We start from the raw sequence: 17,132 nt of genomic DNA on the forward strand, positions 1-17,132 counted from the left end.
AGTATTCCCTTGTATGAATCGAATAAAATCTGTCCATTCTATTGTATAGGTGCTGGGGCTGTTTCCAGTTTTTGGATATTACGAATAAAGTTTCTCTGAACTTTCATGTGCAAGTCTTTCTGTGGATTTTTATTTCTCTTGGGTAAATAGGAGTGGAACTGTTGGGTAATATGATAGATGTATACATGTTTAGTTTTATAAGAAACTTCTAGACCTTTTCTCAATGCGATCATTCCATTTTGTACTAACACCAGTAATTATGAGACTCCCAGTTCCACATCCTCACCAATCTGTGGTCTTGTCAGTCTTTTTAATTTTAGCCATTCTGGTGAGTAATGGTGTCTTACCGTTTCATTCTGCATTTTCCTAATGATTTAAGTACCTTTTCATGTGTTTATGCCGTTTATATATATTTCCTTTATGAATTATCTGTACACATCTTCTGCCCATTAAGAAAAACTGGATTGTCCTTTTTTGAATTGCTTTCTTCCTACATTTTTAATAGATTTTGAGGGGAGCAGTTTCAGATTTACAGCAAAACTGCATGGGAAGTACAGCGTTTTCCTCTTCTTCCACCTCACCCCTCACTTGCCCTTTATTAACATCTGCCATTAGTGTGATAGATTTGGTACAACTGATGAGCCAGTGTTGACACATTATTCACTCAAGCCCATGGTTTACATTAGGCTTCATTCATTGTGTTGTATATTCCGTGGGTTTTGACAAATACGTAATGACAAATATCCACCATTATAGTATCATACAGAACAGTCTCACTCCCCTAAAAACTTCCTGCGCTCCACCTATTGGTCCCTCCCTCCCTCTCTGAATCTCTGGCAACCACTGATCTTTTTACTGTTTTCACACTATGGCCTTTTCCAGAATGTCACATAAAATCATACAGCGTGTGGCCTTTTCACATTGGCTGCTTTCATGTAATATAATATGCACTTAAGGTTCTTTTGTATCTTTTCAGTTTGATAACCAATTTCTTTTCTCACTGAATAACATTGTATGGATGTATCATCTTTTTTATTGCTGAGTGACAGGAATTCTTTGCCCTGGACACTAGTCCATTGTCAGATATGTTTTGTAAATTATTTTTTTAATTTGTGGCTTGCCTAATCATTTTCTTTATGGTGTCCTCTGATTAGCAGAAGTTTTTAATTTTGAGGAGGTACAATTGTCTTGTTACTGCTTTCAGTGACCCAAGAAACCTGTGCCTACCCAACATCATGAAGATATTTTCAGTGTTTTTCACCAAATGCTGTATGGTATTAGCTCTTGTAATTAAAGATCCATCTCAGTTTTTATGTATGGTGTGTGACAGTGGTCAGGTTTCTGATGCTTTTTCTATATGGGCATTGCGGCACCATTTGTTAAAAAGACTTTCCCTTCCCCATTGGATTGCTTTAGGGCCTTTGTTGAAAAGGTGGCCATTATAGAAGTGGGGCTCTATTTCTGAGCAACCTTTGTTGTTACGCTGCTTGGTTCATCCTGGTGCCAGTTCCATACTGTCTTGATGAACGTAGCTTTCCAACTTTGTTCATCTCCAAGATTGCTTTCAATATTATAGTTACTTTGTATTTCTCTGTCAAGTTTAGAATTAGTTCTATGGTATTAGCTCTTATGCTTATATAAAATCCATCTCAATATTGCCAGTCTCTTCTAAGAAACCTGGGATATCAGATACAAAAATGTAAACATAAAATTTGCCACGTTAGCCATTTTAAAGTGTACCATTTAGTTCCATTAAGTACCTTCACAATGTTGTGTAATCATCACCAATAGCTAGTTTTAAAACTTTTTCATCTCAATTTCTGTACTCATTAAACAGTAACTTCCCATTCCCCCACTACTTCCAGCCTCTGATAACCTCTATTCTGTCTCTATGGATTCATCTATTCTGGATATTTGAATATCAATGAATCATAAAATATGTGGTCTTTTTTGTCTGACTTTTTTCACTTAGCATGTTTTCAAGGTTTACCCATTGCAGCATGTATCAGAATCTCATTCTTTTCTGTGGGTGGATAATATTTCATTGTATGTATATTACACATTTTGTTTATCTGTTCATCTGTTGGTGGATACTTGGGTTGCATCCACCTTTTGGTTGCTTAGGTGGGGAATAATATTGCTAAGAACATAGGTGGTCAAATATTTGAGTCCCTGCTCTCAAGTCTTTTGGGTATCTATATAGCAGTGGAGTTGCTGGACAATATGGTAATTCTGTATGGTAATTCTGTATGGTAATTTCAATTCAATATGGTAATTTAACTTTTTGAGGAGCTGCCAAACTCTCGTCCATAGCAGCTGTGTCATTTTACATTCCACTGGCAGTGTATGAAGGTTCCAATTTCTCCACTTCTCCCAACACTTTCTTTTTTTTTTTTTTTTTTTTTTTGAGATGGAGTCTTGCTCTGTCACTAAGGCTGGAGTGCGATGGTGCAATCTCTGCTCACTGCAACCTCCGCTTCCTGGGTTCAAGCAATTCTCTGCCTCAGCCTCCCAACTAGCTGGGGTTACAGGAACCCGCCACCACGCCGGGCTAATTTTTTGTATTTTTGTTTCACCATCTTGGCCAGGCTTGTCTTGAACTCCTGACCTCGTGATCCACCTGCTTTGGCCTCCCAAAGTGCTGGGATTACAGGCGTGAGCCACCATGCCCGGCCCAACACTTACTTTCTGATAAAAAATTTAAAAAAATATTACAGCCATCCTAGTAGGTGTGAAGTACCTCGTTGTGGGTTTGATTTTCATTTCCCTAATGACTAGTGTTGAATATCTCTTTATGTGCTTATTGGCCATCCATGTATCTTCTTTGGAAGAATGTTTATTCAAGTCCTTTACCTACTTAAAACATTGCGTTAGGTTGTGGTGTGGCTGTCTGCTGGGATGGTATTGTATCAAATCTGTAAATCAATAGGCAGAATTAAAATGTTAGTATTGAGTCTTCTAATCCATGAATATGGTATATTCCTCCGTTTATTCAAGTCATTAATTTCAGCAAGGTTTTGAGACTTTTAGTGTAGAGATCTTACATATATTTTCAAAAGTTATCTCACACTATTATGAATGAAGTTGCTGTTTCAAAGACATTTTATTTTCTGGCCAGGTTTTGTGCCTCACACCTTTATTCCCAGCACTCTGGGAGGCCAAGGTGGGTCTCTACAAAAGTAAAAAGAAAAAAAAAAAATTAGCTGGATGCGGTGGCATGTGCCTGTGGTCCCAGCTACTTGGGAAACTGAAGTGGAAGGGTCACTTGAGCCTGGGAGTTTAAGGCTGCAGTGAGCCATGACTGTGCCACTGCACTCCAGCCTGGGTGACAGAGCAAGACTCTCTCTCAAAAACATGTTAATATATAAAATACAGTTGACTTTTGGATACTAACCTTGTATTCTGCAGTCTTGTGAACTTATTCCAGTAGTTTTCTAGATTTCTTAGAACTTTCTATGTAAAAAGTCTCATCTGAAAACAGTTTTACTTCTTTCCTACCTTTATGCTTTCTCTGTTTGTATGCCTGCCTGCCTTCTCCTCTTCATTTTTGCCTTACTGCAATGACTGGGACTCCAAGAACACTATAGAACAGTAGTATGGATCGGCACCTTGCTTTGTTCTCAATATTTGGGTAAAAGCTCTAGTATTTCACTGAGCTGTAAGTTTTTCATACATGACCTTCATCAGGTTGAGTATGTTCCCTTTTATTCCTGTCTGCTGAGTGCTGTTAGAGAATTTCATCAAATGCTTTTTTCCTGTATCTATTGAAATGATCATATGGGGTTTCTCCTCTATTCTGCTATTATAAATTAGATTGGCTTTCAAATATTTATCCTTGCATTCCAGGGATAAACCCTACTTGGTCATGTCATATTATCCTATTTGTGTATTGCTGGATTCAGGTTGCTGATAATTGAAGTTTTTTTGTTTTTGTTTTTGTTTTTTGCATTGATGTTCATGAGATATATTTACTTCTCATTTTCTTTTTTGGTAATGACTTTGTAAGGTTTTGGTATTAGAGTTATGCTGGCCCCTTAAAAGGGATTGGAAGCATCCCCTCTTCCTCTTTTTCATAGAGGTTATACATGATTGGTGTTATTTCTTCCTTAAATGTTTGATACAGTTTCCCAGGGAAACCATCTAGGCCTGGAGTTTTCCTTGTGAGAAGATACTAAATTTAATTTCTTAAGTGAATATCAAGTTCTTTTTCTTGTTGAATGAGCTTTGTCTATTTGTGTCTTCAAAGGAAATTTTCCATTTTATCTGTGGTGGTAAATTTGTTGGCATAAGTTGGTATTCTTTTTATCCCTTTAATATTTGTAGGCTCTTTAGTAATACCCCCCTTTTCCTTTCCGATTGGTTGTCGTCTTCATATCCGTAGGATCTGTAGTGATGACCATAGTTTTTTCACTGCCCATATGGGCAGTCGGTCCTGTCTTTCCTTGATCAGTGTAATGAGGTGTGTATCAATTCTGCTGATCTTTTCAAAAATCAGCTTTTGACTTTGTTAGTTTTCTCTATTCTGTTTTGTTCATTTGTCCTTTTATGATTTCTTTCCTCTATGTTCTCTGGGTTTACTTGGCCCTTTTTATAGTCTTCTAAGGTAAAAATTTAGGTCAATTTTAGGCTTTTCATTTTTTCTGTAAGCATTTAAAGGTATAAAATGACTTTTAAGCACTACTTTAGCAGTATCCTATACATTTTGAGCTTTATTTTTCTGTTCAAAATATTTTCCAATTCATTTTGTGATGTCATCTTTGATCCATGAGCTATTTTAGAAGTGTTTAATTTCTTTCTTTTTTTTTTGAGATGGAGTCTTGCATTGTTGCCCAGGCTGGAGTGCAGTGGCACAATCTCAGCTCACTGCAAGCTCCGCCTCTCAGGTTCACGCAATTCTCCCGCCTCAGCCTCCTGAGTAGCTGGGACTACAGGCACCCGCCACCACACCCGGCTAATTTTTTGTAGTTTTAGTAGAGATGGGGTTTCACCGTGTTAGCCAGGATGGTCTCAATCTCCTGACCTCGTGATCTGCCCTCCTTGGCCTCCCAGAGTGCTGGGATTATAGGCGTGAGCCACCACGCCCAACCAGAAGTGTTTAATTTCTAAATATTTGTGGTTTTCCAAAATATTTTGTCGAGTTTGAATTTAATTTCATTGTGGTGAGAGAAGGTTTTGTGTATGCATTCAGTCCTTTTAGATGTAATGAGATGTGTTTTATCACCTAGCATGTGGTTTTCATGGTAAACATTCTGCTGCTGTGGAGCAAGTACTCTAAAAAGTATCAATTACGTCAAAGTTTTTGACAGTTTTGTTCAGGTCATCTAAAGAATTTACTTTTTTTGTCTAGTTGTTTTAATAATTATTACCAGGGAGATAAAATATGCTAATGGAATTGTTTTTTGTGGTAGGTTGTTCTGTCTACCTACTTACCTAACTACATACGTCCGGAGTTTATAGTTTTATCTCTAGGAGGGTCAGGTCTGATGGGAGCTGTTACATCGCCATTCCATTATTTGACCATTACTTGAATAAGTACTACAGAAATGTTCCAACACACTGAGCAGGGATTGGCGTACTTTTTCTGTAAAGGGTCAGCAAATGTTTTAGGCTTTGTGGACCACATGTGATTTCTGTTGCATCTTTTTTCCAACAAGTCTGCTTGTGGGCCAGATTTGGCTTGTTGGCCACAGTTACCGACCTCTTCTCATCAGGAAGCTGCCCACTGAATCAAGTAGCTATTTTAAAGCACGGGCTAAATGATAGGGATTTTTACACTTATGTGCAGGTTCCCATGTTTAGAATATTGCAGTTAAAAAACTGACCCACCAGGAAATGTTGTTTTGCCCTGTAATTCCTAAATATTTCTGAAATTTTCTTTCCTTACCTTCTTCCCCCAAGCCTCATGCTAGGACAAGGTGGAAAAAACAGACTCTGTCCTCAGGGTGCTCATGGTCCTAGAAATGTGCTCCTCTCTAGCTGTAAGTCTGGGAGAAGGGCTTATCTGTGACGGTGAGCTAAAGCCATGATAGACAGCACAACACACTGAATATGTGAGCAGGTGCCGACTAATGCCCCCTGATGACTGGAAGGTGCTTCCCGATGACTGGGAAAGGCTTTGTGAAATGAAAGGCCATTATTTCCAAAGTATGTGAAGCAACTATGAATAGTTACTAGAGTAAAAACTTAATATTGGATAATTTAACAAAATGTTAGCAAACTTAATTGATAATGTGTTTGGTAACTCAGAATGAGAAGTTACTTTTTACCGGTGATTGATTTGATAACTACATCAGGGAGACTTACACATGGGTTAGGAATGTTTATTGTAGAGAAAGGTAAAGGGTAAATCCTGCTAACACAAACAACATTACGTGGGGGCTACGCATTTTTTTTTTCAATGGCCTGCAATGCCAACATAAGAGAAGCAAGAAATATTCTACATGCCTAAGGAGATGGGCGTTTACACCCCTTTCAAAGATCTGTGGTCCTGTGACTCAGAAGTTTACGTTTAATGTGTGTGTGTGTATATATACACACACATATATACACACATATATATACACATATACATATATATACACATACATACACATATATATACACACACGCATATATATATATATATTTTTTTTTTTTTATTTTTTTTTGAGACAGTCATGCTGTGTCTCCCAGGCTGGAGTGCAGTGGTGTGATCTTGGCTGACTGCGACCTCCATCCCCCCGCCCCCTCCCCGGGTTTCTCTGCCTCAGCCTCCCGAGTAGCTGGGATTACAGGCGCCTGCCACCACGTCTGGCTAATTTTTGTATTTTTAGGAGAAACGGGTTTTCACCATCTTGGCCAAGCCGGTCTTGAACTTCTGACCTTGTGATTCGCCCGCCTTGGCCTCCCAAAGTGCTGGGATTACAGGTGTAAGCTACTGCACCTGGCCATAATGTATATCATGTTTTATGATGTGATTAAAAGCCATAATGGGCTGCCAAGGAGCAGTAGAGACTCTGGTATTTGATCTTTAGAAGATCAGTTCCTGACGGAGGCTGGATCGAGTCTTCAGTGAGACTGGCCCTCCGGCTCAGCTCAGCACTGCTGGTCTCCGGGATTTACCTGTGACTTCCTCCAGGATTGTCGTTGGTTATTTCCACTCTATTTTAGGTTCAAAGAAGACTACTGTTATTTATCTGTAGTCCCACTGCAGTGCGTTTGAAAGGTAAGTGTTGTCTACCTTCTTATAGATGGCCTAAAGCAGTGAGGCAGCATTCGCTTCTCTTGGCTTCAGGAAAAAAACTGGACTCAGGGCCAGAGGAAGAGTGTGCTCCTTTCCTTCCCACTGGTTGCTTGGCTCCTGTTAATATGTCATTATGCAGGTTTAAAGGTTTCTTCACTCCTGTTTCTGTTGATACTTCATTACAGTTTGGAAACGCCTTTACAGGACAACTGTGGGGGCCAAAAGCTTCAAGCTCTCCAGGGATCGGGAGAGACGGAGTACATGTGACTTGAAAAGCAATGGCCTAAAAGACAGATTTCCATTTCCTGGCCAGCTGCTGACCTGATACTCACCCATGGTGTTGTGGTAAGGCAGAAGCCACTCACTGGCTGTTCTGCGGAAAGTTACTTAACCTCTGTTCCCTCACCCAACACCTGACTGCAGCCGTGTGAAGAGGAGACCCTGAGCCAGGGTCGACCAGCTAAGCCACACCACACCAGATTCCCGACCATAGAAACAGACGAGAAACGTCTGGTTTTTTTGTTTTGTTTTTTTGAGACAGAGTCTCGCTCTGTCACCCAGGCTGGAGTGCAGTGGCGTGATCTTGCCTCACTGCAGGCTCCGCCTCCTGGGTTCACGCCATTCTCCTGCCTCAGCCTCCCGAGTAGCTGGGACTACAGGTGCCCACCACCACGCCTGGCTAATTTTTTGTATTTTTAGTAGAGATGGGATTTCACTGTGTTAGCCAGGATGGTCTCGATCACCTGACTTTGTGATCTGCCCACCTCGACCGCCTCCTAAAGTGCTGGGATTACAGGCGTGAGCCACTGTGTTTGGGGTAATTTGTTGTGCAATAGATACCTAATATATCACTTTGTACTAAGACTTAAATAATATGAGGTCTCTGCACTATTGTTAAGTTTTTTTCAATTAATCACTAGGATTCCACTGGGTTTGAGTACAAACTTTTCTGGATGGCAGAGTCTTCACCAGGTTGGTGTCAATGTCAGTCAATATCAGTTAGTGTCAGTGAGCCGCATCTCTGATACAGCCAGGCCACATCTGCTGCTCATGCCACTTACGCCACTTCTTCTGAGTCTTCTAATCAACCTGGCATGGTATCCAAATACCTGAACTTTAGGCAATTACTCCTAACTGCTCTTCTCATACCTGGAAAGGCCGGCTCTGGATTTTTCTCTCTTCTCTATAAAGCATGAGTCTTTGCTGCTTCCTGCCTCTGACTGTTGCCACTAAGTGGGTGGTGATGACTTGATTAAAACCTCCTAAGTTTCACCCTGCTCATTCGGCACCCACTGACTCACTTGTTCCTACTGCTTACTTCTTTTGCAACCCCCCTCAAGGGACCAGCACTGGGCTCTCTGATCAAGCCCTTTCACAGCAGACAGGCTTGACAGATCCCATCATTCCTAGCTAGCATTGCTAGGACATTTAAATAAAACCAAAATTTTTGGTTTCTCCTGAGCTCTAGCTTACACTGTTTTTGCATTTCAGATTTTTTTTTATATGGAGTCTCGCCCTGTTGCCGAGGCTGGAGTGCAGTGGCATGATCTCAGCTCACTACAACCTCCACCTCCCGGGTTCAAGTGATTCCCCTGCCTCAGCCTCCCGAGTAGCTGGGATTACAGGTGCGTGCCACCATGCCTGGCTAAGTTTTTTTGTATCTTTAGTAGAGACGGGGTTTCACCATGTTGGCCAGGCTGGTCTCGAACTCCTGACCTTGTGATCTGCCCGCCTCAGCCTCCCAAATTGTTGGGACTACAGGTGTGAGCCATTGCACCTGGCCCTCAGATGTTTTTAAAATTTCATTTCACTTGATTCTCTCAAAGGTTCTGTTGGAAGTATGCCTGCCTGGGATGCAATTCTAAAAAGAAAACTAAATGTTCATAGCCATGGCACATTCATCTCTTGTAATGTCAGTCCTGCCCCATGGTTGGAAGCCTCGTTTATTTTGTAGCCTATCCCTTGACTGGAGTGGACCCAAACCTTGGAAAATAGAAACCTGCTTAAGCATTCCTGTGCCCAGGTTTGGTAAGGTCGGAGATGGCAAACTGAAGCAGTCATTCCCACCGATATGGTCGTTCCAAGAGAAGTGATAATGCGCCATAAAGCCAGAGCAGTCAGTTCTGCAGCTGTTCATGTTATGTATTTATCGGGTCACTAAATCCCCGTGTGCTGTTCAGCAGTCAGCCGAGTTGGAGGCTGACTTCTGACTGGATTTCAATCACTCCAAGACGGTTAAGAACAGCCTGCACTGGGCATACTACCTAGCATGGCCCGCCAGGGCTAAGACTTGTTCTTAAAACTCGCAAAGTGTCCCAGCTCATGCTATCTGACCTGGCAACTGTTGGTTTTATACACTTCAAAAGCAGTCGTCTTTTGTGAGGTTACTTTTGTCTGAAAGCTTCCTGTGACGAGTGGCTCTGAGGGTATCCGTGAGTAACACTCGGTTTAACGCAGAGACTGAGGCTCCGTGGGAGAGGTGGCGCGGGTGGAGCCTGAGGCTGGGGTACCGACCTGCATCACTCTCCATGCAGCCACAGCTTAAAGGTGAGCACCTTCTTACGCAATTTAAGAAGAAACAGATCTGTGTTTTTATAAACTGCAAATTATATGATTTAACATACACATCAAAATTCAATTTGCTGTGGTGGTTTCTAAGTTCATGCTGTCTGTATATTTTCATATTTTTTCAGCTACTAAATCAATATATAGATTGTAGATTCAACAGAGGACAGCTAATTATATAAAAATAAGTTTTTATTAACAAATGTGCTCAGAGTAGAAAATGCAGATAGATAGGTTCACTTTACCATATTTTGGGATCATCTTATTGGGTGCAGCACTGTAGGCAAGTAAACGAAACCAAAGGCTGGCTCCCCTGCCCGAGGCCTGGGACCCATGTGAGACAGCCAGCCGGTCATCTCCGCCTCCCTGGCTCCCATGAGCCTCTTGGAAAACTGCTTCCGTTCCACTTCTGCCACCCTTCAGCTCCTCGGGAGAGCCAGAGTTGAGAAGAAATTAGCCTGAAGTTGAAAGGGAAAGTTCTTGCCTGAAACAGTGCTGGGAATAAGTCCAGACCATTTCCCTCAAGAGCCACCTCTTCACTCCTTAAGCCAGAGGACACCACAAAGACATGGTTAACGGCCTCTCATGCCACTCGTCAGGTGGCTTGTGAGGGCAGCCAGTGAGGGCCTGTAGGATTTCAGGGAAATGGCTCAGACGGCCCACTCAGAACTTCTGTAAGAATTTGAGGACAAGGTCCCGCAGTCGCACTCTGAGCATCTCGTCATTGTCGCAGATGATATGGGTCGAGTCTTCTTCAATCTGGATGAGCGTCTCAGCTTCCTGGAGCAGGACGATATGGCCCTTGGCTGTGTCCTCCACCTTAATATCACTGAAGCCGTGCTGCTCCAAAAGAAAAGAGAGAGCGGGGTGGGCGGACTGCAGCTGTGAGATCTACAAACAACACTTCGCAGACTTGACCGAACTTTCTAGAAACTGACACACCTCAACATAATTCTTCAGACTAGTCATAGGGCCTTTGATAGCAATAGTTTCATATACTTGAAAAGAGACCCAAAACATGCAAAATCTCATGCAAAACAGAACAGAATTTCCACAACCTGCCTAAGCTTTGTGAGCTCTTTGAGGGCATGTCCAAGCCTTATGTTCAGGAGTCTGGGACGCTCGGTTGCTTGCACCATGCCGTCCCCTGGTGACAAAGCTCCCTCCTAAGTTGCAGCTCTCTGAGCTTCCAGGAAAATGCAAGATACCCCTGACTGTGGGACTTGGCAGAGCCCTCTCAAGAGTGAAGGAGAGAAGGCAGCAGAGCAAACTTTCCTCAGCTAATGCTAAGGCCAGAATTTCCTTCCAAATCAGACGTGACGTGGAAAGGAGGCATGTGCCTGAAACACACACACAGCAGGTGAAGGGCCTCGGTGTGGGGAGGCCACCTGTACTTCATGGCTGCAGGCTCCCCTAGGGACTTGGACAGGTGCTTGTTCCTCCTGCATAGAGGAGCCGAGGTGGGCGTGCCAGGGTGGAACACTGGGTCAGGACATAGGCCGGGCCAGGCAGAAGGTCCTCATCTTAAGTTTTAAAAAGTCCAGCTTGAGGCCCATCGATAGGGCCCAGGAGCCCTTGCAAGGTCATGGAGGAGGGTGGAGGAGAGCTGCAACCACCCAGCCAGAGCCTTTTCCCTATGGGAAAATCAACGACAGGTGGAGAAAACCAATCCTAGGAAAGGGAAAGTCTTTAAGATTTGAAAGTCCGTAATTGTGATATTTACATTGGATAGAAAATTTGTAGAAATCTCCTTCCATGTAATTATAATTTGTTGCAGTTCTTGCAAGCAGCAGCATGAACAGTATTACCTTTAGCCAATTCCTTCTCCTTCCTATCAAGGACTCTATAATCCTAATAAAGTCATCTCTGAAGTCCTGTGACTGAAGCCAAAATCACAACCTTTAAGGTTAGATATTTTTTTTCTTTTAATCATAGTCAAGAAATCTCATGTCTGGGAAAACAGCCATCAAGGCTGCTGAGACAGAGGGGAAGGGCCAGTGTCCCCTCCCTCCATGGCCTCCTGCAAATCCTGACACTCAGCTGGAGCCTTGGCTCCCCTCTGACAGCAAGGAGTCATGCGTGGAAGCACAAGGCTCTGGCAGGGCCGGGTCCTCCTTTGTCCTGGCCTCCCTACCCTGCCCCACTCATCACATCTGTGTGTGGAAGCAGCTTTTTCTTCAGTCTGGAGAGGCCTTCTGGTGACCTCGTGCTGGCAGGAAGGACGGGGCACTCCTCAGTCCGCTTTCTTTCTCCTGGGTCTCCCAGCAGGACCTTAGACCAAGCAGATGCCACAGGACGGTGGGGACTAAGCGACAAGCAGCAACATCCGCTCCCTGCAGCCAGGGGGCCATAGTGAGCCAGAGAAAGGCTGCCGCGTGTGGAGTTTCCACGGCGCCCGCGAAACCTGCTCACCTTCTCCAGGGTCTGCACGAACTGCTCCACGGGGATGGAACCGCTCAACAAAGGCTTCAGGACTTTGCAGTCTGGGACATCATCGCTCACCCGCTTTCTCTTCTTCCCACTGGTGGGCTGGGCGGGCCGAGGAGGGGGCTAGAGCAGAAGGAAAGAGGGGCTTTCATGAGCTTCCTCTGAGCAGCAGGGGCCACTGCAGGCCACACTGAGAGCCTGAGACTATCCTGTCCTCACAGGCCACAGAGCCCTGGCCCGGTTTCCTCAGCTGGCACTCAGTTCAAGTTCCCTGGCTGCCGGGCGCCCCATATCCACACGGTCTAATGCTCAGCTGTCCACCCGACCAACACTTTATTCGCTAAGATCTCTGCCTTTTATCAAGATCCACTGTTAAACTTTCAGGTGGTTCACTTCAGTATCTGCTGAGTAAATTCTCCACAATACACTGTGTCGTGTTGCAGGTACAGTCATGACCCTGTGGCTAGGTACACTCACTGTGCGGTCAGACCAAAAGGGGGAAACCCCAGCTTTGCCACCATCTGGCCAATGTTAGAGAAGCTGCCTACAAAATGATGACAGCAGCGAATTCTGAGGGCTCAGTAAGACAAGGCGGGTCAAGGACCCAGCACAGGGTCTAACAGACTTTAAGTGGTAGCTAGGAGCAATTCTACATGTGGCATAAAAGTGACACAGTCCAGATCTTAAAGGAATTCTTAAGATGCAGTGCCTGCCCTGGAGCCGAAGTGGCACCCGCTTGTGTGCGGGTCAGTGGCAGGGTGAGGCTCTCAGGCAGCCACAGCCTCATGCAGGTGCCCTCCAGTTCCAGCCCCCAAGGGCAGGGCTGCACCTGCTGCCCTGCCTTGCATGGCAGCGCTCCCCTATGGAATGTGCCTGTGGCAGCCCTTGGGATGATGTGCGGCCTCATCTCTGGGCAAAGCAGCCTCTCTGAGGCACATGGCCAGGGAAATAATTCTTCAACAAGAATTCATGGGCCGGGCGCGGTGGCTCATACCTGTAATCCCAGCACTTTGGGAAGCCAAGGCAGGTGGATCACGAGGCCAGGAGATCGAGACCATCCTGACTAACACGGTGAAACCCCGTCTCTACTAAAAATACAAAAATTAGCCAGGTGTGGTGGCGGGCACCTGTAGTCCCAGCTACTTGGGAGGCTGAGGCAGGAGGATGGTGTGAACCCGCAAGGTGGAGCTTGTGCCACTGCACTCCAGCCTGGGCGACAGAGCACGACTGCATCTCACAAAAGCATATGAAGTGCTGTTTCAAATATAATCTGTTAGGTGGTCTGGCCTCTTGTTGGGGAGAGGGTCCCCTCCACTCCCGCCCAGCACCCCCTACCTGAAGCAAGTGCTTGTTATCTTTGGTGTGCAGCACGGCCGAGACGGTTGCCAAGGAGATGCCAGGCTTGATCTCCATGGGCACCAGTGAATCTGCGAGCTGAAAGCAAAGGGCACAGTTCAGGCTGGGGGCCTTTAATGATGACTGTTACTCTTCCTTTAATCTGTATTTACATCACTGCAGTCTACAAAGTAACTTTAAACAATTTTTTTTTTTTGAGATGGAGTCTCGCTCTGTCGCCCAGGTGACACAGCAAGTGCAGCCTTTCATTCATTCTGGCCTTTAGTTCACCCTCGTTCCCTCTCCAGGTGACCAGTGGCAGGAAGGACAGGGACAGCAGCATGGGGGTTGAGGGAGCTCTCTGCTTGCTGAAAGTCTGACTTCTCCCGATGGTGGGAGCTACGGCTCTACCTGGGGGTGGTGTCTTTCTGACCACCTGCACCTGCTGGGTGCCCTGCCATGCGGCCTGACCTTATGAAGTGTTCTGTGGCTGCGTTTAGCCGCATGGGTTTTAAGACATGTAGGCCTCGACCTAGCCAAGCCACCTTTATTTAAAAACAAAAACACGCAAGAGGCCATTATGTAAACATGAAGATCAGTAACACACAGGCAGAGGAAGCAGCTTAGGATAGTTAAGCAGATTGGCAAATGGTACGTGAGGCCTGTTTCATGAAATAAGAAAACTGCCCGTGGTGAGCGTGAAGCGGCCCTCGCGGAAGAGCAGGGTGTGCGCCAGATCCCGTTCTTCAGGCCGCCTCCTCCCTGCACAAGGCTGGGGTGGGAGCTTTGGGTTGGCGTTCTACGCTCTCCAAGAAGACTCTGAAGGAGTCTTTTTTTTTTGAGATGGGGCCTTACTCTGTTGCCCAGACTGGAGTGCGGTGGTGTGATCATAGCTCACTGCAACCTCAACCTCCTGAGCTCAAGTGATGTTCCCTCCTCAGCCTCCCCAGTAGCTGGGACTACAGGCATGAACCACCACGCTTGGCTAAATTATTTTTTTGTAGAGATGGGGGTCTTGCTGTGTTGCCCAGGCTGGTCTTGAACTCTTGGCATCAAGTGATCCTCCTGCCTTGGCCTCCCAAGGCCTGAGCCACTGTGCCTGGCCATAATGTCCATTTTAAAGGCAATCACTGTAGCAAGTTGGATTGAGAGTTATCTCCATTAATGATCAAAGACATACAATTTGGCTGGGTGCGGTGGCTCACGCCTGTAATCCCAGCACTTTGGGAGGCCATGGTGGGCGGATTGGAGTTTGAGACCATCCTGGCCAACATGGTGAAACCCATTTCTACTAAAAATACAAAAATTAGCCAGGATTGGTGGTGCGTGCCTATAAACCCAGCTACTCGGGAAGCTAGGGAGGAGAACTGCATGCACCCGGGAGGTAGAGGTTGCAGTGAGCCCAGATAGTACCACTACACTCCAGCCTGGGCAACACAGCAAGACTCTGTCTCAAAAAAAGACATACGACCAGGCACAGTGGCTCATGCCTGTAATCCCAGCACTTTGGAAGACCGAGGTGGGCGGATCACAAGGTCAGGAGATCGAGACCATCCTGACTAACACAGTGAAACCCTGTCTCTACTAACAATACAAAAAAATTAGCTGGGCATGGTGGCGGGTGCCTGTAGTCCCAGCTACTCAGGAGGCTGAGGCAGGAGAATGGTGTGAACCCAGGAGGCGGAGCTTGCAGTGAGCCAAGATCGTGCCACTGCGCTCCAGCCTGGGCAACAGAGTGAGACTCCATCTCAAAAAAAAAAAAAAAAAAAATTTTAAAATGAGATATCAGTGTATACTTAAATAACTGGAAAAGAATAAAATTGGAAAAGAACTAAAAAAGGACAACATCCAATATTAGCAAGGAGGCAGAAATAAGAGCTGTCTCCAGCTCTGCTGTGGGAGTATAAACTGTTTGCACTCATTCTAGAGGACAAGCCGGCAATATATAGCCTAGAGCCAGAAAGGGATGTTCATAATCTTTGACCCAGAAATTCTAATTTCAGAAAATTTTCTTGTGGAAATAAACATATATGGACAAAGATTTATGTAAAAGGATGTTCTTAAAAGTGTTATTTATAACACAGAAAAAGCAGAAATGAAAATCTATGAATAAAGGAACTGTTAAATTATGAGACCATTGTGCAACCATTAAAGCTGACGCTTTTGAAATACCTTTTTTTTTTTTTTCTTGAGATGGAGTCTCACTATGTTGCCCAGGCTGGAGTGCAATGGCACAATTCTGGCTCACTGCAACCTCAGCCTCCAGAGTAGCTGGGATTACAGTCGCCCACCACCAAGCCTGGCTAATTTTTGTATTTTTAGTAGAGACAAGGTTTCATCATGTTGGCCAGGCTGGTCTTGAACTCCTGACCTTAAGTGATTCGCCCCTGCCTCAGCCTCCCGAAGTGCTGGGGTTTACAGGCGTGACCCACCATGCCCAGCTGAAATATATATATTTTTTTGAGACACAGTCTTGCTCTGTCATCCAGGCTGGAGTGCAGTGGCATGATCTTGGCTCACTGTAACTTCTGCCTCCCGGTTCAACCAGTTATCTGCCACAGCCTCCCAAGTAGCTGGGATTGCAGGCGCGTGTCACCACACCCAGATAATTTTTGTATTTTTAGTAGAGGCGGGGTTTCACCATCTTGGCTAGGCTAGTCTTGACCTTGGCTAGGCTAGTCTTGAACTCCTGACCTCATGTTCTACCTGTCTCCCAAAGTGCTAAGATTACAGGCGTAAGCCATCACGCCTGGCCAAAATATCTTTAATTATATACTTACTGTTAGGTGAAAAAGACAGTGTATGAGGTGTGATTCCAGTATGCACACACACAGTGAACAGACAAGGCAAATACGTCAGAATCTTAACATTTATCCCTGGCATTGGGACTGATTTTTGCTTTTGTCTTTATCTCTTAGTTATGTTAACATATAAGGTTTTTATTATTCTTAAATGAATATTTTAAAAATGTCTTAGCTTTAATTTCTCATATAGCAAACATCAATAGACATAACCCACATTAACAAAACCTCTTTGGAGTTCTATTTGTAAGGATGTCTGAGACCAAAACGTATAAGGAATGCTGGCTTAGAGAGCTGGAATCTAAACCGAGGCCGTCAATCCCAGCCCCTGTAAAATACTAGACAAAAACAATCCAGAGACACATCTAGAGAAAATGAAAAACAAAATCATAACAAAATAATAAAAACATAGTAAACATTAAACAACTCTAAGGATGGCACCTGGTGGTCCCTAACAGCCTCTCCAGGCTTGTGGAAATGAGTCACATTCAGGAGCCGAGACCTCCAACCCAAGGTCTGGAGGCCATTTCTGAACCTCAAACTCCAAAAGAAGTTTGGGCACACTGGTTTTAACAGTAAGTTTTTGTATTTCTTTTTCCTGTCTGTTGAAAACACATTCAAGTTGCCTCAAGGGGTGAAAGGAAGCCAGAGGTATCCTCCAGCCATCCTCAACGCTGTCTTTCAGGAGAGGCCGCATCCCTCGCTGTCTCCCTCTCAGAGGCGGGCCCAAGCACAGCACGCCACAGCTGTTCCACATGGACAGCGTGCTTTCTGCTCCTTCC

At 44.6% G+C, this 17,132-nt stretch overlaps 1 protein-coding gene across 4 annotated transcripts in view; it reads right to left on the minus strand.

Moving 5' to 3' along the window:
- Positions 1-9,961: 9,961 nt before the first annotated feature.
- Positions 9,962-17,132, minus strand: part of INTS9 (integrator complex subunit 9) — a 123,454-nt gene continuing 116,283 nt past the window's right edge. For 2 of the 4 annotated variants that reach the window (XM_025393804.1, XM_025393801.1), the window contains 3 exons: positions 13,550-13,648; positions 12,200-12,337; positions 9,962-10,627 (listed from right to left, as the gene is read on the minus strand). In XM_025393804.1, the coding sequence (XP_025249589.1) occupies positions 10,451-10,627; positions 12,200-12,337; positions 13,550-13,648 (414 nt within the window). In that variant the 3' untranslated portion in view covers positions 9,962-10,450. Of the gene's footprint in view, positions 10,679-12,199; positions 12,338-13,549; positions 13,649-17,132 lie in introns of all 4 variants that reach the window. The other 2 variants (XM_025393800.1, XM_025393802.1) reach the window with 2 other exon arrangements.

Source organism: Theropithecus gelada, chromosome 8 (genome assembly GCF_003255815.1).
Source record: "Theropithecus gelada isolate Dixy chromosome 8, Tgel_1.0, whole genome shotgun sequence".
Lineage (NCBI taxonomy): Eukaryota > Metazoa > Chordata > Mammalia > Primates > Cercopithecidae > Theropithecus > Theropithecus gelada.